Genomic DNA, 25,513 nt, shown 5'->3' with positions numbered 1-25,513 from the left:
TAGTGAGACAAACAATCATGCTGTGCACCTACGAAAACAATTTTAACGCAACTACGTGTTTCTTCTGCTTACAAAGATCAGGCTTATGCAAACGAATACAAACAGCCTCAAGTACTTTTAAAACAAGGGAACGCGTGCAGTAGAGCTCATACGTTTGCAGCAAGTTCAGGAGGAAAAGGCTTGAAGGGCAGTGTGAAAACTGTTTTGAATTGAAGTCCTTGGCGATGAAGTGCTACTGAATGCCAGGCGAATGAGCGAGCAGATCAAGAGGCCTCCTCTCGAGACTTTCCTCGCTGGACAGCTAGCTGCAAGGGATTGTATGGAGCAATAGCACTGCATAAAATTAGCATTATGATCATGATTTTCTAGCATTTTCCATGCCGTCTACGTAGAACTACGAAACGTGCATCGTGCCCAAACCAAGCCATTTTTCCAGACTTACTACTGGTGAATTGCTGGCATTACAGAGGAACAGCAGCATTTGATAAGTAGCATTATGATACAGTTTTTCTGGCATTGCCATTAGCATTATCCCGCAAAATAACTAGCATTATCCGCCCAGGCCTACAGCAGCAGCAGCAGCAGCAGCAGCAGCAGCAGCAGCAGCAGCAGCAGCAGCAGCAGCAACAACAACAAAAACAGCAGCAGCAACAACAACAACAACAACAACAACAACAACAACAACAACAACAACAAGCACAAAAACACAAACACCTCGGAATAATCTTTCAGCATGACCTCCGTTGGACGGAGCATGTTGAATACATAGTCAAAACATCACTCAAGTCTTTCAATATTCTTTTTAGACTAAGGTCTACACTCACCAGTGATTCTTTATCTCACATCTATCAGACATACTTTTTCAAGTACATACTACCTATATTCTCATATGCGAGCAATGCTCTCACACCGTTGTCACACACTTCCCTTGACAGGCTAGAACGACTCCAGCGGAAAGCCGCCAGAATAGTCTCCACCTTCCCCTTTACACGCAATTAGAACACTCCCACCTTTTGCATCGCATCAAATGGCCAACATTATTTTCACGCTTTAAAGTTTAAAAACACATCCTCTTCGCGCATTCTCTGCGCCACAATTATGCCCCACCACATATACCACATATACTCTCGCTGCATACTGCTAGCAACGTGCAACTTTCGTATAATTTACGTCGCTCTCGTACTTGGCACTTGCCAACTCCGCGGACTGACCGCTGTCTCCATTCTCCCCTGTACGAACGTACAAGGCCCTTCATTACTTTAATTGCTTGCCCACCCAGCTTCGCGAAATCCCTTCTCGTACTCCCTTCAAATCCCAGATATCACCGCTGTTGCACAACTCTGTATGCTCGTGTAGCGACCACCCCTGCCCGTACACTTAAGTAGTCATTAACCCCTTGGCCCTGCCCACCCAATTCATGCACCACAAACAGAAACCGCGTTTTCCATTATATTTTGCACGTGGTGTACAGTGTGTGTACCTTGTGTTTCGTGCGGCTTGAACGTTGCCATGGACAAATCCGGAAAATGCGAAAATATTTCAAAAAGTCCTACGGAGGACCCAACGTAGGAAACAGCTTTCCTACGGAAATCCGTAGAGAGATTTACGTATGAAAGTTGCCCTCGCTCCCCGGCGTGTACGACATACGGATTTTCATACGTAATTACGTAGAGCGAAACCTCCCTATTATAACAAACCCATGCAACGTACTTGTAATGTAGCGGTATAGCACAGGGCTCAGACTCGGCCTGAGGGGCGAACTTCGCTTCAACTACAATTGTAATTACTTGTTAAATAGGAAGTAAATAGGAAGCGGGTTTATGAGATGGGGTCATAGGGCTGTTACACACCCGCTTGTTCGAGCCTTATCCCCCTCTCCCCTGACTCACTTGTGAGGTCTGCATTTGACACGAAGGATATACGAAGTGGTGGCCCGCCGAAGCGAATGTCTTTTATTTGTACCTTACTTTTTGGGAGAAAAAAACTGACACAGCCCACATTACTGTTAGCATGGCAATGCGGCTTATGCTGAGCAGTTGCCATGGTGATGTGGATTGTAGTTTGGCAGATTGTACTCGTACACCACCTCCTTACTGCCGAGCAAGAGCTGGGGTCACACACCAGTACTGAGTCAACAGTCAACCAACGGAAGAGATAACTCAGGTACCGGAGTATTATTGCTTGACATGATGACACAGTCATGACAAAGCACAATGATTCTTCAGTCTAGTTACAAGTTCTGGTAAAAAAACTCTCTCCAGAGAAATCAAGACCTAGAAAACGGTGCATATACCAGGCACGGAATGCACGACGTTATACCCGTAAGAAGACATCGAATTGGCCAATGGAAATGACCCGTACCGATGAAATAAATAAAGCAACCTGCCCGTACATAGTTTAGAAGATAACAACCACCATGGGCATAAATAGAACCAGGTTGGCAATGCAGACTAGGATTTGAAAGGTTAGCTGGACCGACACACTTGTATGCAAGCACACACACACCAACATGCAAATGCACACACACACACACACAAGCACATCCACGCAATATCTGTTAAAAAATAAAGGGAAAATAGTTGGGGGAGTAAAAGCACTAGACTTGTAAAATACTAGTAGAACATACCGGAGCAAACGACTGGCTTGGACATGATAGGAGAATAAAGCAAGGTCTGGTATACTATCTAGAAGTGTGGAGAGAGGGCCGCTGCCACGCTATGGAACTCGGAGTGGCGGTGGTGTTGAGCAACGGCCCTGTGTGGCAAGCTCAGCGGCCACCTCCTGCTTTTTGCAGAGCAATTCCTGCGGCGAGAGCAGCGTTCTGGTGCTCGCAGCCGTGAGCTGACATGTTGTTGTTGTTGTTGCTGTGCTGTGCACGCCATGTGAACTTGTTGCGCGTTGTAGGCACATCGGGTAGGCGATCGGCGACAGCATGGGGCTGGCGACGTCCGCAACAGACTGAGTTACGGCGGCGTCGCACTCCCCCAGCTCCTCGGAGCACAGCAGCTGGGACTGCGTCGCCGTGGGGATGTGCGGGCCCAGGGTGTCAGTGACTAGCTTGTGCTTGTCGGCGACGTCGTACACGTCCGGTGGCAGCGGCGAGAAGACCACGCGAATCTGCTTGTGCAGGTGCAGGGCACCGCCAGGGTCGGAGCGACGCAGGCTGCAGTCATACGTCACCGGGGGGGGGGGGGGGGGGGGGGGGGGAGCAGAACGAGATACCAAGACAGCAGCACAAGGTCAACTCAAGGTCGCTCAGCACAATACGTTGAAATGCTCATTCATTTCAGTACGCAGTGCAGTGGAACCTCTGCAGACAGTGCTAGTGTGGATATAAGCATAGCGTACTCATACTCAAGGTTAAAGCGAAGGGGGTGGGGCAGTGTGCCCCCTACTCTGATAGCGCTCCACCCTACTCATTTTTGGATTTTTTACCCCCTACAATTTCTTCCTGGCTAGAGCCCTGGTGGTAACGTATCGTACTATACAGAGTACAGTCAAGCTGGCAAATGACAACCTCGGGTAACACATCTAGTCATATGGTTTGACGAGAAGGCAGAAATGCCTGTCTGTGTATTTGGCAAAGTAAAAACAAACAAACAACTACAGCAACACACCTGAAGTGGATGGCGTAGAGAAGCGTGGGCTTGGCGGAAGCATCTGCGGACGGCGACGATGACATCACCCGCTGCCGGATGAACGTCGTCATGCCGCACTCCAGGTGAGACAAATCGTACGGCACGAGGAACACACGCAGTACGCTACCGCTCGGCCGTATCAGTATCTGCAACCATGACAAGAGACCGGCGGCCAAGATCAGATCAGAAATTCTGTTAAAGCCATTATTCTAACGATTTCCTAAAACCGACCAGTGTACGTGTACCAAAAAGATAACGATTCTCACTCATTCCCAACGCTCACTAGCAAAAGTATAAATATCGATTTCTGTAAAACGTTCTCTATTTTAACGACACATTTTTCCTCGTTGACTTGTTAGATTTAGCACTTCGCTATATAATTATGATATAAGGCTTTTACAGTACACTGGACCAAGACAATACAGAGACAAGACTGTGTAAGATTTGTCTCCAAAACGACTGTTGACCAAGACAATCACTGTGTCTCCTAAGCATGTACCGTACGAAGCACGCAAGAAACTGGGATGCTCCAGTGCCACCTGCCCTTCTCCTAAAAAATACAATCAAAGTGAAGTGACAAATCTTTCTAAGTGATAACTGCCATAGCTGGCTAACGCCCCCTCCTTTGCATTGGCTTCTGCCATTGGACGGTGAAATAAAATAAAAATACATAAAAATTTAAAATAACGTATCTCCAGGAGCCAAAATTGTACTGTTGCTAAGGGCCCGGCCCGGTCACACGTGCACTCAAAAGTAGCGGTTCTGCTGAAGCGACACCGCAGGAGCGGAAAATACCATGCCAACTGCGAAAAGCGGAGCTACCGCTCCAGCAGAAACTCAAATCCGCTGCCTCCAAAATTTTGGGAGCGGAACTCTCGCTTCAGCGGTTTCGCTTCAGCGGAATACACCATGGTCGGCTGAATATGAACTTGCTACGAGAAATTTGTACGCGTATGATGTCCATGCAACAAAAATGCGTGGCAGCTCGCTGATAGTCATGCACTGACCTCGTCTATTTTCCGTACCGTATGCACCACAGTCCACTTTACTCTTGTGTTTAAACCGAACACAGATTCTTCGAACGAATAATCTATCGAATAATTTCGCCCTCCATCGAACGAATAATCTATATTCTATCGTACGCATGATGGCATTTTTCAACACTTTTTCAGCACTTTTTAACCCTTTATGTACTGAAAAATTGTACACAGACTGAATTTGATCTCGACTCACCTCAAATTCTATAATTATCCGGGTCATAACTTTAGTCTCCTTTTGACGATTTTTTCAATCTTGGGCTTCCTGGAAAGCTCGTTGCAAGAGGAACACATTGAGCCCACGCTTGCCACCACGAAGGTCAAAACGCCAGCGCTACAGCCCAGCGTATTAGCTGCAACGCCAATATTCCGACAGAAGTCGTCTTGCATCAGCCATTTCGCTCTCCTTGCTCGTAACGACTAAATGTTACTTCTAAAAAATGTCACAAACTGCCATGAGTCCGTTTACCATTTTGAACGTGTTTCTACGTCACTGCATGCCCAGAATGATGGGGAAATCCCTCATTCAAATTTGCGCGAGCGGCTATTGAGCGACATTTGCCCCGATTCGACTTTCGAGCTTCGTAACTCTGTAACCACACCTCAGAGCGCTTCAGCGATTGTTTCAATGGACAGCTGGGAGTTTTCTCTTTGACCTACATATTTTAGTTTTCGGATATAACCCAGGAATGTGGAGGTGCAAAACCGGTTAACATGTACCGCCAAGAGTACATAACCCCCCAGAGTGTGCAACGCCTGATCCAGCTCTGCATATCGCATAGGGTCTTGGTCGAGCGTAATTGGATCTTCACTGCATCCATGTTTCCCTCGTATGGAAAGAACAGAAGTATTACTAGATGCCGATAGGTGATTAAAACTTAGAGGAGAAGAGATTAAGAAGAAATACTGCGAGCAGATCTACGCAGTGCAAATATCAGTAGGGTCAGCACTGAGCATAGATTTTTTTTTCTTTTTTCGATTTCTGATAATTCCTACGACTATTGATTATTCGTTCACCCCACGAATATTCTAAATTATTTGATTATTCGATTATTCGTTTCAACACTACTTTACTCTCATCGTTTCCGCCAAAGTAGGAGCTTGCCCCGTCTGTCATGTGTGACCATACACACGTGGTTCCGCTGGAGAGGCACCAGTCTCGCTGCCGCGGAAACTCGCCGCCAAAGTGGAACGATTTTTTTTTCTTTTTTCGATTTCTGATAATTCCTACGACTATTGATTATTCGTTCACCCCACGAATATTCTAAATTATTTGATTATTCGATTATTCGTTTCAACACTACTTTACTCTCATCGTTTCCGCCAAAGTAGGAGCTTGCCCCGTCTGTCATGTGTGACCATACACACGTGGTTCCGCTGGAGAGGCACCAGTCTCGCTGCCGCGGAAACTCGCCGCCAAAGTGGAACAGCAGTGCATGTGTGACCGGGCCCTAAGCACAGCAACTTCGCGGTGGGAAAAATGTTTCGTTTGCAGGACTTCACTGGTCCACGGCGACAAGCTTTCATGAATTAAATGCACAGCAAGGCCACCCAAATAATACCGTCACGGACATGGAAATCCGGTCGGAGGTCAAGCGTAGGGCCCCAGGGCGCAGGCCATGCAGTCGTGACTCAGGTGTGAGTATGCATACGCTCAACATGTGCAGTGCATTGCATGCAACGACGACGTTACGTTCCGTACGCACTGAGGGCGCTGGCCCCGGTCATTCGACTGGATTTCCATGTCCACGACAGTACGTTGGACCCAAGAGAATGACATATCCACAGTTCCTTATACTGAAAGTTCACTATATCAGGTTTTGTTCATGAACTCGCTCGCTTGATCACTCACTCACCGCTTGCAGGATGCCTTTCCTGGACACGTGGAATGACTCGCGTGGTGCCTTGGCCGTGCCCTGGAGAAACGTGACAGGAGGAATACATATTATCAGCTAAGGACACACACACACACACACACACACACACACACACACACACACACACACACACACACACACACACACACTACAGTCAACTTCGCTAATAACGACTGCGGATATAACGACAATTCGCGAATAACGACAGAATTTCGATGCCCAGAGCAAAGTCCCATCTAACTTTATACATTAAACTTCGGATATAACGACTATCTGAATAACGACAATTCGCGAATAGCGACATGATTTTAGTGCCCCGAGGTCATATTCACTGCTTGAATAACGACTTTCTGGGTTTTTGACAGCTATTTCAAGTACCTGTCATGCAGAAGAACCAGAACCCGTGGCGATGGATAAGGCACACATACAAGAAGATACAGCCAGGGGGGGGGGGGGGGGGGTGCTTTTTCTTTTTTCTTTGCTTCAAAATAGTTGGAATGATCAGCACACCTATTGTACATGTACATGATTGCACATTAATCTTCATACACGTACATGAACATGTCCCTGAAGATGGCTCCAAAAGGCTAATTTTTCAATTTATTTCCCTTGGATATTGACTTTATAGTTTCCTTCAATTGCAATACGAAAATAAAGTACAAATTGACGTGGAGCATGAAAAGAGCTTCATTTCGATATGCATGTCATACTATACAAAATATGGGTTCACATACATTCAAATGAGACTTCGGGTATAAGGACACTTCGCGAATAAGGACACTTTTCTGATGCCCCGCCCAATGTCGTTATTCACAAAGTTGACTGTACTGTAAACAGCCTACTGTTCGCTGTTTCCGCAAGAAGAGCGTAACGCAAACAGTAATCAGCGTGAAATCAAAACTACAGCAGTGGATGGATGTGTGCGATGTATGTGCTCCGCGAAAATTTGCCATTGTAAACGCGCTGGTTCTGAGAAATAGCGAAAATTAGGGACACGAATATTGGAGGGTTTACAGCACTTTACTGTTATAAGTGGACAAAACCTCTCTGGATCAGATACAGTCCCGAGTGTTTTTACTTTTACAAGTAACTTTTTGTTGTCATTAATGTACCGCGATTCTCTGCCTGTCTCGTGTCGTCGAGTTGAGCATCTATCCGTTTTTGTTTCGCTCTGTAAAGAGCACTTAGGGTTCCCTGTAACAAGACGGCAACGTCTGTAGGGCCTTCCCTATCAAAATAATAAATTCTACTACTACTACCACCACTACTACAGTGGAACTCACTTTGTTCTCTGATAAGACCTATTCTAGCTCAGTATGGACATTGTCCAGAGCACGTGTGTATTGATAAAAAACAGTGTACACGGTAATAAGACACAGTCCATGTATGAAATTTACTTAATTTATTTCGCTTCTACTCTTGTAGTAGTTGAGCGCTCTCATGTGGGGTAGTGCCTTTGCTGTTTGCGTTAGGCAGAGCTCGCTGACTTGTCAGTTTGAGCACTCTGGCAAGGTACATTCGGGCCTGGTTTAAAATTTGGCTTTGGAAAATTTATTTTTCATTGCTATCAGATTCGGCATCATTTTCTCTGTGCTGCGCTGATGAGTCCACAAAGGACGAAACAGTTCTGTCCACAGATTGAGCCCGTAATTTACAACAAAGAAACAGCAGGATCATATTCACATACCAGATAAGGTGAAGGGGCACCTGATTCCGTTTCGAAGAAGTCTGTCTGTAGATCAAGCGTGTCGTGACTTGCCGATGTATTGCATTGCACACAGCGACAGCGTATGTGCAGCCGGTAACCCTATCAGGGCAGGAACACACGTATACACAGGAAGTACGGACAAGCACGAATAAGCCCATTGTGCAATGCATGGCGTAATCTGCACCTTAAACACTCCACACAGCTACCTGTAGGCATGGTCGTCTGGGGCGTTGAACAGTGCATTCCTGATCCCAGTGTACTCACATGCATTACTTATGCAATCCATATTTGGCAATGTGCAATGGGCTTATACCATCGAGTGCGTGTGTGTATTTGTGCATGCGTGTAAATGTGTGTGTGTGTACGTGCGTTAGTGCATGCATGTGTGTGTGTGTGTGTGTGTGTGTGTTTGTGTGTGTGTGTGTGTGTGTGTGTGTGTGTGTGTGTGTGTGTGTGTGTGTGTGTGTGTGTGTGTGTGTTTGTGCATACATATTCATACAAGAGTGAGAAAAAAAGAGGAGAGTGGATGCGCGCGCACGTGTGTGTGTGTGTGTATGTGTGTGTGTGTGTATGTATGGGTGTGTGTGTGTGTGTGTGTGTGTGTGTGTGTGTGTGTGTGTGTGTGTGTGTGTGTGTGTGGTGTGTGTGTGTGTGTGTGTGTGTGTGAGAGAGAGAGAGAGAGAGAGAGAGAGAGAGAGAGAGAGAGAGAGAGAGAGAGAGAGAGCACAGCCTCAGATGGGAGTGACTCAAATGGCAGTACCTAACAGGCAGATACGACCCCACACACAGTACAGATGATGGCACACGCTTGCACGCGTTTACAACTTACCGCCAAACTGCTAGCAGGCGTGAGGCGTCCAGCGAACATAGACTCCTATTGGCAGCACATACATCCATCAACACCAACCAAACACACAGATAAGGGTGGGAGCCATAACAGTTAAGGTGATGTAAAACCAAGCCATACACAGTCTCTACGCTGGCCTGAAGCGAAGGTCCATCTGGTTAGAGTCCTGGTGGTGAAAAAAATTTCTTCGGACTTTTCTCTTTTCTATTCCCACAGCTAGTGAATATAAGTCTCTCCTCTACTTGACCTCCTGCAAGTCGATTGGGAGGAAAGCCTGCAGCTTATGATCAGAAGGTATTCGCAATGCACGAAAGTGATCAACAATCATCAGTGCTGCAGCAGTCAACTCTATCTACACTCCACACTGCGTAAATTGTATGTAGCGTACCTCGAATGTGCCGAGGAGCGGTGATGTAGACAGCGGACCTGACCAGCTGGTTCGCCTCCTCAGCCCGGTAGGAGTCTGGTGAGGTGCCAGCTGCAGCAATGAGTACGCAGCAGGCACACAAACAGCAGCAAATATAAGCATCGGTGCCGCATTGATGCTTTGCCAACCAGTGTTTACACACACGCACACACACACACACACGCACACACATGCACACACACGCACACGCACACATACACACCTCAGACATGCCCATCGCGGAAGCGATGATAGCAAACAGCTATGTTAGACATAGCAACTTGTGCTGGGATTACACCATTCAACAGCTTGCAAGGCTGATGAATTGACCGCCACTATTTTTAGCCTGGTATCCACAACAGTTTGAAGTGACTTTTTCTGGCCAGTGAATCCCTATTTTTCATTTTTCCATTTTTTACACACACACACACACACACACACACACACACACACACACACACACACACACACACACACACACACACACACACAAAGACACCCCCCCCCCCCCCACACCCACAGCAGCAGATAAAAGCATCGGTGCACATTGACCCTTTGTCAACCAGTGTTTGCACACACAAATACCCCCCCCCCCCCACACACACACACACATACAGCAGCAGATAAAAGCATCGGTGCACATTGACCCTTTGTCAACCAGTGTTTGCACACACACAAATACCCCCCCCCCCCCCCAACAGACACACACATACAGCAGCAGATATAAGCATCGGCGGATATTGACCCTTTGTCAACCAGTGTTTGCACACACACACACAGACATCAACGCCCCCCATACACACACACACACACATGAGTGCACTTGTCAATCTACCCACCCCACAACAGCAAGATAAGAATAGCAAATAAGATTACAGTACAGGTGTAGCGCAGTCCTCACCATGCTGGGGTGCGGTGAACCTACAAAGACGTTGTCAGATTGCAGCCTGTGCGAGCCACAAACAGCAGTAGATAGCAGAAGTGTCACAGAACGCCTTCAGAATCAAGATTAAAACTACAGTTCAAGAAGATTCAACCCACAGCTCACGTACTCCAATCCAAGACAGAAATGTCTGTCTACAACCACTATAAATATGTTAAGGGCGCTGTGTATACAGCGTGCGTCGCTAGTGCATCATGCCGTGCCACGACTTTGCCAAGCCATCTCAACCGATGATGTAATCGTTTAACCTCTACAGGTGGGTCCTGTGCTCAGTACCGGCAGCCACTAGTCTAGAGTTAGGTCTGCACCATTGACGCCTGGCTATCTCACACAACCAGATGCGCAATCGGTGAAGAGACAGTACCAGCCCTACCAAACCAGACGCCCTCGGTGCACCGGAAACTGTCCTGATACGAGAGGATTCCGCTTGATCCAGGGATGCACGTTCAATCCACGTAGCACTTCGGTGCATGAACATTTGTCCGGTCAATGCAGCATTCCGCTTGGTACAGTGTCCGGCAAACACAGGGTTTACTATACAAGTCATGCCCCAGCAGGGTGTATGTACAGTGCAACCTGTAACTAAAGACCACCGCGACTAGCGACCAGCCTGGTACTACAGTAAAACCTGTAACTAAAGACCACCGTGACTAGCGACCAGCCTGGTACTACAGTAAAACCTGTAACTAAAGACCACCGTGACTAGCGACCAGCCTGGTACTACAGTAAAACCTGTAACTAAAGACCACCGTGACTAGCGACCAGCCTGGTACTACAGTAAAACCTGTAACTAAAGACCACCGTGACTAGCGACCAGCCTGGTACTACAGTAAAACCTGTAACTAAAGACCACCGTGACTAGCGACCAGCCTGGTACTACAGTAAAACCTGTAACTAAAGACCACCGTGACTAGCGACCAGCCTGGTACTACAGTAAAACCTGTAACTAAAGACCACCGCGACTAGCGACCAGCCTGGTACTACAGTAAAACCTGTAACTAAAGACCACCGCGACTAGCGACCAGCCTGGTACTACAGTAAAACCTGTAACTAAAGACCACCGCGACTAGCGACCAGCCTGGTACTACAGTAAAACCTGTAACTAAAGACCACCGTGACTAGCGACCAGCCTGGTACTACAGTAAAACCTGTAACTAAAGACCACCGCGACTAGCGACCAGCCTGGTACTACAGTAAAACCTGTAACTAAAGACCACCGCGACTAGCGACCAGCCTGGTACTACAGTAAAACCTGTAACTAAAGACCACCGCGACTAGCGACCAGCCTGGTACTACAGTAAAACCTGTAACTAAAGACCACCGTGACTAGCGACCAGCCTGGTACTACAGTAAAACCTGTAACTAAAGACCACCGTGACTAGCGACCAGCCTGGTACTACAGTAAAACCTGTAACTAAAGACCACCGTGACTAGCGACCAGCCTGGTACTACAGTAAAACCTGTAACTAAAGACCACCGTGACTAGCGACCAGCCTGGTACTACAGTAAAACCTGTAACTAAAGACCACCGTGACTAGCGACCAGCCTGGTACTACAGTAAAACCTGTAACTAAAGACCACCGTGACTAGCGACCAGCCTGGTACTACAGTAAAACCTGTAACTAAAGACCACCGTGACTAGCGACCAGCCTGGTACTACAGACCACTTCACCAGGCAGGGACGGTCTCACATTCATATAATTATTATGGTTGTGCGGTGCAAACCTCTAGCTAAGGACCACCTGCCACTGAAGACCGCTTTCTCTGACCCCAAGGGGTGGTCGTTAGTCACACGATTCACTGCACAGTAAAACCTGGTGTAAGCGGCCCCCGTGTTTAGCGACCACCTGCTCTTAACGACCGTTTTTCCATGCACCGACAGTTCTACACAGACACTGTGGGACCTGGTTCTAAAGACCACCTGGCTTTAACGACCGCTTTTGCTTGCACCGTGGGGTGGTCGGTTTTACTGTACTTCAAAAAAAGTAAACATGGGGTGAAAGTTTGACAGCATGTTGCAAGACAGTCAGGAGCACTGTTTTTAACACAGCGCGTCCTTCGCCTTGTAACATGCTGTCAAACGTTCACCAGGTAACCAAGCACTGGTGTACGTACAGGCTGCACATGACTCACATGCGCCGGTAGGAGATCTTGGCGACCGATTCCTTTCCCAGTAGGCTGCTAGAGCATACGGACCGCAAGGCGGCAACACCGCCGCGCTCCGAGTGCGATGACGGCTCCGAGGAGGAGGTGTCGATGTGTGGCAGAGGCGCGGAGTTCTGCCGGTATGGCAGAGAAGCGTCGTACGATGAATTCCCGCCAGATGATGTCGACTAAAACGAACAAAAGGCAGAGACAGTGATAGATAGGATATTGCACTGAATCATACGATACGAATTGACAGCCAAGAGCATACACTTTCAAAAGTGGAAGTAAAGTGTTTTACATTAATCAGCGTACTCCCCCCCCCCCCTCACCTGAAGATTCTATTATTTTCACAAAGAAATTAAATTTGGGAAATGTGGCCGGTACCACATATCGAAATAAAGCTCTTTACTTGCGTATCGCAACAGAGAATCAGCCCCTGTTCCTAAAGCTGTGTTCACAACTGGCGCGTGTACGCGTGAAACCATGCATTCGTGCGTATTTTTGCTGGCTTTTGGGGCGCCATGCGTACGGGAACACGACGAAATGGAAATTCCAACATGTTGGAATTTTCAGCGCGTATCAGGCGCGTACCAACGTACATGCCAGTCACTTTGACTGGCGGGGTCAACAAATTAGTACTCGAAGGTGTCGCACGCGCTAAATACGACTCGGATTGCTGTTTCTTGTGAAAGCTTGAGCGAGCATTTGGGCACGCATGAACCGCAAGCGTACCGCGTCCACGCGCCAGTTGGGAACACAGCTTAAGTCAAACCTACCATTGGTGATAACGATGGTGTATCGCTGGAACGAGAGTCGACTGCAGGCCAATACACCACGGGAGATATAGGTCTCGGCGGAGACTTGACTCGTACCGGCTGTGCTGGTACCACAAGTTGAGCAGCAGATGCTGCTGCTGATGATGATGATGATGATGCTGATGACGACGGTTGTGATTCAGTGACATCACTCTTACGAGCTTTGCTGTGGGACTTGCGCTTTAAGCGGCCGGCTGTGTTCTTCTCGCAGTCGCTGACGGCACCGCAGTAGGAGCACGTACTCAACTGCAGCAGAGCAGCACCACAAGTACTGCTAACGCCACTGCCGGCCTCGTGCTCCGGATCCTTGAGCAGCTTGCTGCGCCGCTTATTGGACCGCGGAGGCTTCTCCGGCGGCGGAGATAGGCTCTCTGCCATGAAACGAGCGCGCGCTGTTCGCGCCGCCGAGGTCGACGAAGAACTCGCGCTGGAGCGGCTGCACGCGGCGTCCCGTCTTTTGGCCACGAGCCGGATCAGCTCCGGCGAGGCGAACGGAATGTTGTGGCTGTAGCGTAGCGACAGGCAGCGCACGCGCAGTACGTGCTCCGCGTCTACGCATGCAGCCGGGAACGAGTTCACCGCCAGCTGCTTGCCACTGTGTGTAGGTGGCAGAGGAAAGTCTTCGTCCCGTGGGAATTCAAACATGTTGGCCAGCCTGAGGAGTCGGAAAACCATACATACGAAACACAAGAGAACTGGTGTTCAGGTGAATGAATTTCCAGCCATTTCGCCAGGTGTGTTTTTTTACGGCTAAAAAGATCGTGTATTTTCACTTATCGATTACTCTTTAGCTTAACGATCAATCAATTGATTATAATCAAACTAGTGTCAGAATTTTGTGCGAAAATTACTCTGTTTCCGAAAGCTAGGCTTTCATACTACCAAAAATCTGCATTAGTGACAGGGTAGGTCCGAAACATGGTAGTTTTGAAGTCAATTTAACCTCAGAATATGCACCATGTCCCAGGCCACTGCATACTCACAGTGGAAACTGATTCAAACTTCACAAAACAAGGATTTTCAGTACTTTTTGGACTCAAAATCCCCAACGAGTAATCTATAACGTAACGATTACTTGATTGATAAGGAATTATCGATCGCTCACCGAGTAATTAATTGGATTGGTATAATCGTTTCAGCCCTAGTGCCATAAGAGTAAACTATAAGCATTGGTATTATCGGGACAGTCTTCTTGCAGGGTTCACCGCTAGTCAACTAATACCCACACGCATTGTCAGAAGAAGACTTGGACAACATCTCCACAGCAATGGCATCACTACACACGCACATACAAGTACGTCATACCACATTCCCATGCACTGTCTATTGTCTATTGATTCTGTCCATCTAAGCTGCCAGCCCTTGCCCATACGCCAGTCAGATTGAAGCTCCTGCGAACAGATTACCAATCCCTCCGCATGCCTCTCCTATCTGCGACCTCTTTGGGCGATTGACTCCGCATGCATTGCAGTGCAACTGAAAATCTTTCACACTGTCCCTTTACACCTACTTCTAATGGTAATATTCAGTTTCTTTCTTGCCGCACATAGCTAATTACAATTCCTTTTGCACCACAAATCGTTCCAAAGTAATTCGCCTTTTCATAAGGCTTGGCTACAAGGTGGCAAGCACACCAGGGACTAAACAAGTTTTAAAAAAAGAAAAAAAGTGAAGTTTGCAAATCCGCTTTACCACCGGCTTACAATTGTGTTGAGAACACAAAACCAGCTTAAGTTTCGCTTGTACCAGGCCACCACCATGTCTCATAACTTACTTGTAATTGATTGCTACATGCCACCTGCCCTCAGCCAGTGTTAGCCAAGACTGCAGCTGTGAAAACAGCAATGTGGACTTCATTGCCTGCTGCAGGTTTGCCAAGCGAACTGATTTCTCCTTTGCCTCCATGCTGACCACCGCATGTACACAGAACAAGAGAAGAACTCGACAGTGTGAATTTATTGCACGCCGTATATAGATATGCCGTATTATCTCTAATATAAGCACGGTCCTTTATTTTTCGATGTACCTCCGCCCCGTGCTATTAATGGAGACGTTCCTTTATTGGAGACTGTTCCATTATTATTTCAACCTCATTTCAGAGGCTTGTTGCCATGCCAAATTCATGTCAGACACACACATTTTCAGGGTTTTTTCGCCGGTACAGATAATGAATTTACACAGTGTGCTTATAATGGAGACTGAGCACTTTATTTTTTGAATGTCGCCCCAAGGTGTTCTATTATTGGAGACGTGCTATTATTGGAGACTGTGCTTATATTAGAGATAATACGGTGTGTGTGTGTGTGTGTGTGTGTGTGTGTGTGTGTGTGTGTGTGTGTATGTGTGTGTATGTGTGCTCGAGTGTGTGCATGCGCGTGCGTATGTGCATGTGGGTGGCGGTCATGTACACGTAATAGTCCTGTGATGCATGTGTCAGGCACACTCAGACGAACATCGCTCGCCCACAGCCGGACTCAATAGCATTACATGCCGTGATACCCGGCAGCAAGGAGCTGTACAAATCAGTCCTTGCTGCATAATGGTAGTGCAGTGGCACTATGACCAGTAAAGGAACACTGCAGGAACATTACATGTAGTCAGGTAACGCATTTTCCGGGGCCAGAGCGGCTCAACCGGACTATTCTTTCCTCAATAAGTATAGGGAAAAATCACCTCTGCGGCTCGCCAAATATGCACTTTGGATCGGATTTCACCGACCACAACTGTACATGAAGGAACAGTTTCAGACTCTCAGTACGACACCTTGTTGGAGAGATAGCAAGGTCAAAAAAAGAAGAAAAAAAAGAAAAAAAAGAGAGCGTGCTCCCAGCAGGGCTCGAACCTGCGACATTCGCGTTATTAGCACGACGCTCTAACCGACTGAGCTATGGGAGCTCACACGGTGGCTTGTCCGTTGACGTTCGGTTTCTTGTTGTCTGTCTCTTACTGGGCAGTCACATGACCAAACATAAGGGGCCACACTACTCGTTAGGGCTGACCCGAATTTGCCAGCTGAATCTCGATATTTTGCGGCATAATTTTGCTCGTGCATCGTCGAAATTTTGCTTTCATTTTGCTCGGTGTGCAATATTTTGCTTCCTTTTTGCTCGTGTCAGCTGTGGTTGCAAAGGTGTTTCGCCATGGCTTCCAATGAAGTCTTGGTTATCACTGACTCGACTAGTGACACAGCTGAGGCCACTGAAGCGGCAGCTCCCTCTGGTGGCAGTGATAATGATCGTCAGGATGACAAAGACAAAGTATCAGAGTTTGTCGCCAGGTTTCAAGCTCCAAAGGCAGCCGATATTTCGCGGAAACGCTCCATGCCATCAAACCTTACAAAGGGTAATCCGGCCAAGAAATCCTGTCCTGGTCGTTCAAGTGACAAGTCTGCTAGCTTTGTACCAACCATTAACCCGAGGGACAGACTAAAGGAGTTTCCAGGCGAGGGGTTGAGCGTTGATGCTGGAAAATTATTTTGTTCCAGTTGTCGTGAGGAATTGTCAACAAAGAAGAGTTCAATTGCAGCACACATCAAGTCTGCCAAACACCAGCGCAGCAAAGAGACAGCAAAGCAGAAGTCTGTTCAATGCATGACCATCACCGATCATCTCCGGCAGTATGCAAGTCAATACCATCCCTCTGGTGAGAACCTGCCAGAGAACACACGCTTGTACCGCCTTCGAGTCACCAAATGCCTGCTGGAGTCGGGTATCCCACTCAGCACTGTGACGGGTGATTTCAGGGAACTTTTGGAGGAGGGAGGCTATCGTCTCACCACACCAGGTCATCTGAGGGAGTGCGTAACCGTCATCCACAACTTATTCAAGAAGGACTTGTGCAAGGAGCTGGAAGGTCGAAGTGTATCTTGCATTTTTGACGGATCGACAAGGCTCGGTGAAGCCTTTGCTGTTGTCGTGCGTTTTATCACAGATGATTTACGTATCTGCCAGAGGCTTGCTGCTGTTCGGTGCGTGGAGAAATCCATGACAGCTTCTGGTGTGAGTGGTGCTCTGGTCGACATACTCATGGAGGACCTGCGTGTGTCTCGTCGGAATGTACTTGCCTGCATGCGAGATGGTGCATCCGTGAACACTGCAGCCATCCGGAACCTCGAGCAGCTGTTTCCTTCATTACTGGATGTGACGTGCTTCAGCCATACGCTCGACCGTGCTGGGGAGAATTTCAAGATCCCCAATACAACAGAGTTCGTTAATGCCTGGGTCTCGCTTTTCTCACACTCATTCAAGACTCGGCTAGCTTTCAGGGAGCGGACAGGCCTGAGTGTGAAGCTCCTATCGAAAACGCGGTGGTGGTCAAGATGGGAGGTGATTCAGCAAGTGGTGGAAATGTTCCCGGACGTCCATGGCTTTGTTGCATCGCAGACCGACATCGCACCTGCAACGGTGCGCAAGCTTCTCGCATTGCTCGATAATGCACAGGCGAGAGGGCTGATTCAAATCGAGATGGCTGCTGTGGTTGACGCTGGTGAAGTAATTGTCAAGTCCACCTACAATTTGGAAGGGGATGGCCCTCTCGTGCTCATCGCTCATCAAGTCATTAAGAATGTGCAGGCATCGGTGCAAATGGCCAGCTTCCCGAAGCTGACTGCCTTGTGCAAAGCCCTGTGTCCAGGCCAGGAGGAGACCCAGCAGAACCTGCGATCGTATGGCATTCAGTGCGTCGAGCCTGGCTTGAAACACTTCTGCAAGAAGTTCATTGGTGCTGATGGAACTCCAGCCGAGTTTGAGAAGCAGATGAGCTTTTTCAAAGTTGCAAGCCTCTTCAACCAGCGCATCATGGCTGACAGGAAGCCATCTGTGGAGGACTTCAAGAGTGCAGTCGCCAGCCAGCCGACAATTGCATCTCTGGCAAATGCTGTTGCTGCTGAAGTCCCTCGCTATGCAGCAGCTGTTGATGAGCTGGATTCGTCCGTGCAGCCACTCAAGTGGTGGCGTCGCCATGATGATGATCTGCCTGCCTTGGTCAGTGCATTGAAGGTCGTGCTATTGGTCCAACCATCCAGTGCGGCAAGCGAGCGAGTCTTCTCCCTGTTGAATGGTTTGATCAGCAGCCGACAAGAGTCAATGTTGGAGGAGACTGTTGAGGCCACATTGATGGCACGAATGAATGTCGAGAAGTTTTGCACAGACGATCTACCTTCACCTTAGTTTTTGATTTGATTGAAGTTCTGGTCCAAGCCTTGCAATGATCTCGTCAGCTTCTATTATTTTATCTTCTTACCCTTGCTAGTGCCATGGCATTGTTAGGATCTGTGCTGTCATTTCTTGATGAAATAATTATATTATCCTGTCGCTTCTTGATCACTCAACGATCTTGATCTTGATTTTCCACTCCGTTTGCCATGGTTTACTCCAGTAATTCATTGCTTACGCTGTCAATTTGTTCGAGATTTTTATTTATCTCTTCTTGATCACGATGAGTAGTCAACCCTTCTTGGTCCAACGATTTTCATTTTGATTTTCCACCTTGTTTACTTCAGTATTTCGTTGCTTACGCTGTCAATTCGTTCCTTGGTTTTTTATTTATCTCTTCTTGATCACTATGAGCAGTCAACCCTTCTTGATCCTATGATTTTCCACCCCGTTTACTTCAGTAATTCGTTGCTTACGCTGTCAATTCGTTCCGCTCGCTATCGCGTGCATTCAACAAATGCTCATGGAAAGTCTGTGGGTTCTGGGCTCAGTGGGGTGGCATATTGCATGTTCTAAGGTGCTTTGGGTATTGATTGACTGTGGAATCCACTCAGATAGTGTCGATGGTGCTGCAGTGCAGTCATAGTGCAGCCAGCACGAACCATGTCGACACAATCATTCAAAGACAGGGAGCATTCTGCCACTTTCAGCATGATTTTCCTCATTTTGCTTGGCAAAATCTCGATATTTTGCTCGTATTTTGCCGGCAAATTCTTCTTCTGAAATCCTCGATATTTTGCTAGAAGAATTGCTAGCAAATTCGGGTCTGCCCTACTACTCGTACTGTATGCAGTCACGTACTGTAGAGCCAGAAAATTTCGTCGGTCAATAATTCCGTCCAACTCCAAAGAAAGGGAGTTCGTCCGTTTGAAAATTTCGTCCATGGATCATAAGAGTGTATAGAAAGTTGAGAAATCGACATTAGTCCGGCATTTAATTTAGTCCAAAAGCTCCTTGGACGAAAAAGACGAAATTAAATTCCAGACGAATATTTCTGCTTATAGTCATACAGAGGGGTTTGCAGCTCTTTATAAAAATGCTTTGCTTCACGGAAACGTATTTCATTGCGAAGAGCTGCGCTTCGGTCCTCTGAGCTGTGCTGATGAGCTCTAACAGAGCGAAAGAGTTGCTGTCCACAGACTTGAGTATTATGCTCTCTAGCGTCAGCAATGTCGTTAGGTTGAGCACTCTTACCTTAGCGCGAACCCTTGCCGCTCGCCTTGTGCAGCGCTCACTGCTCTTGGAGCATTTCGAGCACCCTTGGCGGGGTTTGCAGCTCTTTATAAAAATGCTTTGCTTCACGGAAACGTATTTCATTGCGAAGAGCTGCGCTTCGGTCCTCTGAGCTGTGCTGATGAGCTCTAACAGAGCGAAACAGTTGCTGTCCACAGACTTGAGTATTATGCTCTCTAGCGTCAGCAATGTCGTTAGGTTGAGCACTCTTACCTTAGCGCGAACCCTTGCCGCTCGCCTTGTGCAGCGCTCACTGCTCTTGGAGCATTTCGAGCACCCTTGGCGGGGTTTGCAGCTCTTTATAAAAATGCTTTGCTTCACGGAAACGTATTTCATTGCGAAGAGCTGCGCTTCGGTCCTCTGAGCTGTGCTGATGAGCTCTAACAGAGCAAAACAGTTGCTGTCCACAGACTTGCTTATACAGTAGATATTATTCGCATCACTCACCCTACTTTGGCAAGCTCCAATGTCCAACGCTCCACCAGGACTGCCGGTGGCTCCGGCTTACGGGCTGGTGCGTAGGGGTTGGCATGGGCCTACCGTACAAGAAACAACGAATGCCAAGAACACACAGATTGACACCACGAACACACGGACTGACACAACGAACATACAAACTGATGCCAAGAACACACGGACTGACACTCAGAACACACGGATTGGCGTTCCCTCCGGCTGCTGCTGCTTAGCCGCCCGCCATCGGAGCACGCTTGGCACAGACGGGAGAACTTCACCACTTGGGTTCTAGTAGTGCTCTTGTCAGGTGTTGCATTGTCCATACTCAAAACTGTAGCACAATATACAGCGCTGCTCAACGAAATCCGGTCGAGTAAGTCTAGTTCGCGCCTTGCACCATTTCGCAGCCCAATGTTCGCAGGTCTAGGGCTGCGCAACACGTGGCGCGTACTCGAGTGACTCGACAGGATTTCACTCAGCTGGGTCAGGCTGGCAGAAGACGGGACTGAAGTGCCAAGACCACAAGCATGAGCTATGCCATTGTGATGCTTTCGGGCTGCTCGTGTCAAGTGCATTAGCAGCCTATCCTGCCTGCAAGGTGCAGTCAATGCTATCATTTTTAGGTAGTTCACGTACAAACGAAAATTTGCATCAGACACGGCTTATACAAGTTATAGTGTCCGTTCAACCACACCGCCTACACCATACAGACGTTTACAAAAGCATGCAAGTGCACAAAAACAGCATAGTACAGTGCTATTCAATGAAATCCCATCATGCGAGTCAACGTCACGTCGGGCGCTGTGCAGCCCCAGACCTGTCAATACTGGGCTGTGCGCTCGTAAAAACGTGTGTTTGACTCATGCGATCGGATTTCATTGAGCAGCACGGTACAAAGAGCATGATCTGTTACGGCGATTGCAGCCTGGGACTCACCGATACGTCGGAGGCAGAGGTTGGCGCGGCGTAAGACACAGCATGCCGGAACGAGCCAGGGTTGTCGGCAACGCTAACGTCGATCATCAGCTGGGGAGTGCGGCGGGCACACTCCACGATGGACTCCTTCCAGGCATGGTGCGACGCGCACTCCGACGTTGGTGATACAGCGGCGGCAACGGAAGAGGCTTGCCGGGATGAGCAGTGGCGCGTCTTTGCGTATTCCGAAGCCGAGGACGGGGTAGCGGGAGGCGCCTGCTGGGCCGTGCAGTGGCGCGTGTTTGTGATCAGAGTGGCCGTGTTGATCATGTGATCCTGCAGTGGATACTGCTCTCCTGCTATGTGCCTGCAGTTATTAGTGGAGGTGTCTGCCGCCGCCGCTGCTGCTGTCGCTGCCATTGTAGGGTAGTCACGCAGTGCCATGGTGACATTACCAAACAAGCTGGAGGAAGGGAAAGAGAAGTTGATACACAGGCAGACACAAACACAAGGAACTCAGCCGTGCTGCTGGCAGAAGAACAACATTTTCGGCCCCAGTCATCATGGCAGTGCATCGCATTAGGGACAAAGTGTGCTCAGCGCACAGCGGTGTCCATCAATGCTGCACACCCTAGGGACCAGCGATATATGCATCCTGAATCAAACCCCGCGAACACTATACCCATCATGCTTTCCAACCGATGACACCATGGCTCATGAACACACGGCAACATTTTGTCTCAAAAGAGGTCTTGCAGCTCTGCATGCCCAGCGCCACTGTTCTGCACACATAGTAAAGTAAAGTCTGGCATGGGTCGACTCATAATCATTACACACACCATTGAAGTCGATCCAGATTCCATGATACTAGGGGTCTGTGTAAACCTAGTGTAAATGCACCGTGTAAAAGCAAGATACTGCAAAGCACAGGTTACAACGGCCAAAGCAGCACGTGTCCCGTGTGGTAGTGCATCGTAAACGCACACGCCCACTGCTCGGCCAATGTCTAGCGCCGCACACAAATGCCACATACGAATGCCACACACGAATGCCCCCCCCCCACACACACACACCACACACACGGTGCCGTGCTTTTGGCCCAGAAACACAAAAAGTCTGGGAACAGACTGGGTTGGTTATAAGGGCACCTGTGTTAGAATGTGTACAGGGTATGGAAGGAAAGGCCTCAGGGACTACTATAGTATAAAGTCATGGACCACTGGCAAGAGCCACACAGCTGACTGATGACAGATTTTATGCCACTGTTTGGCAAACACCCTGTATGAGGATGAATGACCGTGCACTCACTTCAGCCCTGGTCATCTGGCAGCAGTAAACACAGGATGGATGGTGCAATGATGGAATGCAAAAGCAAAGTGCACTGGACATGTGATATGCACATACTTGGGAGCCAGTTAGAGGCATTTCCCCAGTTGGACATGGGCCATGGGCACAGCCCTGCCAGCAGCATTGTTGGTAGTAATGCAGTCCATTATGAATTCAGCAATGCCAATGCCCTACTAGTACTGGTACTACTACTACAAGTACATGTTGTTCTAGTTCTACAGCTAGTACAGGGGGCACGCTTTCACAATCACTCACTGCAATCTGCATGTAAAGAGTGCAAAGAAGTATTGTAAGTGGAGTGCCTACTACACACACAGCACAGTCACAAGGGAAGTCGTAATTCTAATTCCACTATGAGAGTGGCTGCTGCAACTGCACTGCTTTCCTATTGCTTTGTCAAGTGCATCCAAAATAGCAGTAGATGACCTGGTCCGTGGATGACCTGCTGTTCCAGAACTACAGTACTAGGAAGGGTGGCCACTGCCCAGTAGGCAGTACACTGGAGATTTACAGTTGAAACACACCAGGCTAGCTACAGTACAGATCACCCCTTTCTCACTATGCAAATAGGAGCACAAGCAGAGATCAGCCATGATTGTGTGCCCAAGGTCATTAGCTTATCTGGTAGTTACCGGTTTATGTGCACCAATCCACAGATTATCCACGATCACTTTGTGAGTAGAGACTAGAAACTCTGTGCTGCATTGGCCTGGCCTGGCCTGGCCTGGAGCCAATAGTAGCTGCAGTCTTATCTCCAGTCTCCACGCATGCAGTCGTGCTATTGTATTACATGATCAGCAGCCACGCAGCCGTGCATGCATGGAGTGTGAACTTCAGACTGCACCGCAGTTCAAAGCCTACTGATCTTCAGCTCCACAACTGCAGTCTACAGTCCAGATGAATGCTGGCTGGTCTACTACTATAATCTCTAGACTTTTATTATTGTGTGAGTGAATTTTGTAGTGCAATATGACTGTGCACCACATGCACAGCAGCTAGCTGTATCGCACTTGTTCTTGTACATGTACTGACTCAGGTATTAGATAATCCAATAGTAATACTAGTACAGTACCAACCGTGGATGGTCGTAGTAAGGTCACTGTTTGTGTTTCGAACACAGTGTCCTCCACCTTGTTTCATGCTGTCAAACCAACAACACATTATACTGACTCTGTACAGACTGTAGCTTGCACAACTCTGGCAATGCTCTTGTTCTTGCCAATCCTGGTGTAACAGTTGGAATGGAGTACGATCATGTAGCAGAGCTTCTATTCGAGGCTTGCAGCTAGCGGCCGGGATGCATGCATAAGCTGCGCCTGCACAGCCGACCTGTCACACCCGGACCAGCAGAGCGAATACACTTGCACATTCGCAGATAGTACTACAAGCGGCGCCCCAGCAACGATCGATTTTCTTCGCTGGTGCTATCTAGGGCTAGTGTAGTAGTGACAAAACGAATCATCCAAAGGGGAAAACCGTGATGCCCTTGCTAGTTGAGCGAATGGCATGCACAGCTCGCATCAAAATTATTTAGCCTGCAATTTTCATCTGAACACTGTCTTCGAAGGCACAAAAACATAACCTGCGAAACTCGTACATACCTGAAGAATGTTCTGATGTTCACTATCTGCGAGTACCTATCTCCAACCACAAGTTTGAAACAAGTGGAGAGCATCGTTTCCCACGGCGCGGTGCCGATTATGGCTAGACTAGACTACCGATCTTCTCCATAGCCAAATTCAAAGGAGCATTGAGCGAATTTACATCCAGAATGCACTGCATCGAGCAGCAGGATCAAACTCAAAGTAATAGTTTTCCACAATACTATTAGGCAACACACATACTATAATATAAACCTAGCATTCTGGTAGAGCAAGCTGTCATCCAGCAACCCAGAATAGCAGCGGTCTCTCCAGGCTTCAATAAAAAGCGTAGACTCCTTGGATCGCTTCGCAGAATCGCAAGCAGCTGAAACGATCACCAAGCAACTACGAGTACTTTCTGTCACTGCTATCGTCTAAGACTTTTGAATCACACCGCACCCACATGCAATCTGTAGTCATCCCGGCAAGAAAAAGATACGGCCTCCGCTCCCTCTCTCGGCAACAACTCAACATCAACACAGTGAAGGGCTGACTCACTGAGGCCCACAGTGTGGAAGACCAAAACACACGAACACGTCAACTCCGCATGCAGTCGTCAGCTCGCATTGAGACACCAACACTGAAATACATTTTAGTACCATCCGCCCTACGAGTTCGAGTACGACTAAGAGAACGAGAAGGGCTGCAGTATGAGCAGGTAGACTGATGCAAGCTGACGAACAAAGCCCAGTCAATGCAGAGCGAAGTGGGTGGTGAGTAGCAACCATGTGCTAGTAACCAGGCCAGGCGCAGGGAAGCACCACTCGACAGGTTTGTTTTGGAACAAGAAAATGCACACGTCCACACGTGTAAACGCTACGGTAAGTCCACAAGGTCGTACTACAACATTCACCATTCACAACAAAGCCAAGCCTTGGCCCGAAAGTGAAAAGAAACCCAAGGTAAGTACTTACCAGTCACTGGTTGTCCGATTTGCAAGTGGGGTATCTTGCGAAAGAGTTACTTCAAACCCAGCAGGAGGCGACGTAGTACACTGACTTCACTTGGTTTCACCTACACCGCGAACTGAGGAGATCCACCAAAGGCCCAGATAGCAGAGATGGACAGGGGACGAATTTTGAACTGATTTGCAAAGAGAACCAACAACGACAACGAACAGTCTCCAAGATCAGTCTACACTGTCGTCTCTGCTGTCAGCCAGCGCAGGGTGGCAGGCAGCCTTCCCCAACTCAACAAGGCAAGAAGTGACTTTCGTTGTTTGATTCTTTGAAGTAAGTCTGAGTGTGGATCGTCGACTACTCATTTCGAACACACGTGATGCTGCAT

The 25,513-nt window shown here is 48.1% G+C and overlaps 1 protein-coding gene and 1 non-coding gene across 2 annotated transcripts; both read right to left on the bottom strand.

Annotated features, from left to right (window-relative positions):
- Window positions 1–2,159: 2,159 nt before the first annotated feature.
- Window positions 2,160–25,448, bottom strand: LOC135818103 (uncharacterized). Its single transcript, XM_065331429.1, has 13 exons — window positions 25,141–25,448; window positions 21,258–21,699; window positions 20,313–20,401; window positions 15,194–15,325; window positions 13,381–14,074; window positions 12,590–12,789; window positions 10,415–10,460; window positions 9,496–9,585; window positions 9,090–9,134; window positions 8,240–8,359; window positions 6,532–6,591; window positions 3,618–3,784; window positions 2,160–3,163 (listed from the first exon to the last, which is right to left on the bottom strand). The coding sequence occupies exons 2-13, from the start codon at window positions 21,678–21,680 to the stop codon at window positions 2,716–2,718; spliced, it is 2,514 nt and encodes an 837-aa protein (XP_065187501.1). The 5' UTR covers window positions 21,681–21,699; window positions 25,141–25,448; the 3' UTR covers window positions 2,160–2,715.
- On the bottom strand, window positions 16,241–16,314 carry Trnai-aau (transfer RNA isoleucine (anticodon AAU)). Its single transcript has one exon. It is a non-coding gene; the product is annotated as a tRNA-Ile (tRNA).
- Window positions 25,449–25,513: the final 65 nt, after the last annotated feature.

The sequence above is a fragment of the Sycon ciliatum genome, chromosome 5 (genome assembly GCF_964019385.1).
Source record: "Sycon ciliatum chromosome 5, ocSycCili1.1, whole genome shotgun sequence".
NCBI classification, from domain to species: Eukaryota; Metazoa; Porifera; class Calcarea; order Leucosolenida; family Sycettidae; genus Sycon; species Sycon ciliatum.
This window is presented reverse-complemented; position numbering and strand designations above follow the sequence as displayed.

Bases quoted from the DNA above. Each gene is read 5' to 3' on its own strand.
- LOC135818103 (XM_065331429.1), bottom strand. From the start codon at position 21,680: ATGGCACTGCGTGACTACCCTACAATGGCAGCGACAGCAGCAGCGGCG. The intron at 15,326-20,312 runs GTGAGTGATGCG...TGCGGTGGTCAG, and splicing joins TTGGAGCTTGCCAAAGTAGG to CATGGAGGCAAAGGAGAAAT. The intron at 9,135-9,495 runs GTACGCTACATA...TGCTGCCAATAG, and splicing joins CGCTCCTCGGCACATTCGAG to GAGTCTATGTTCGCTGGACG.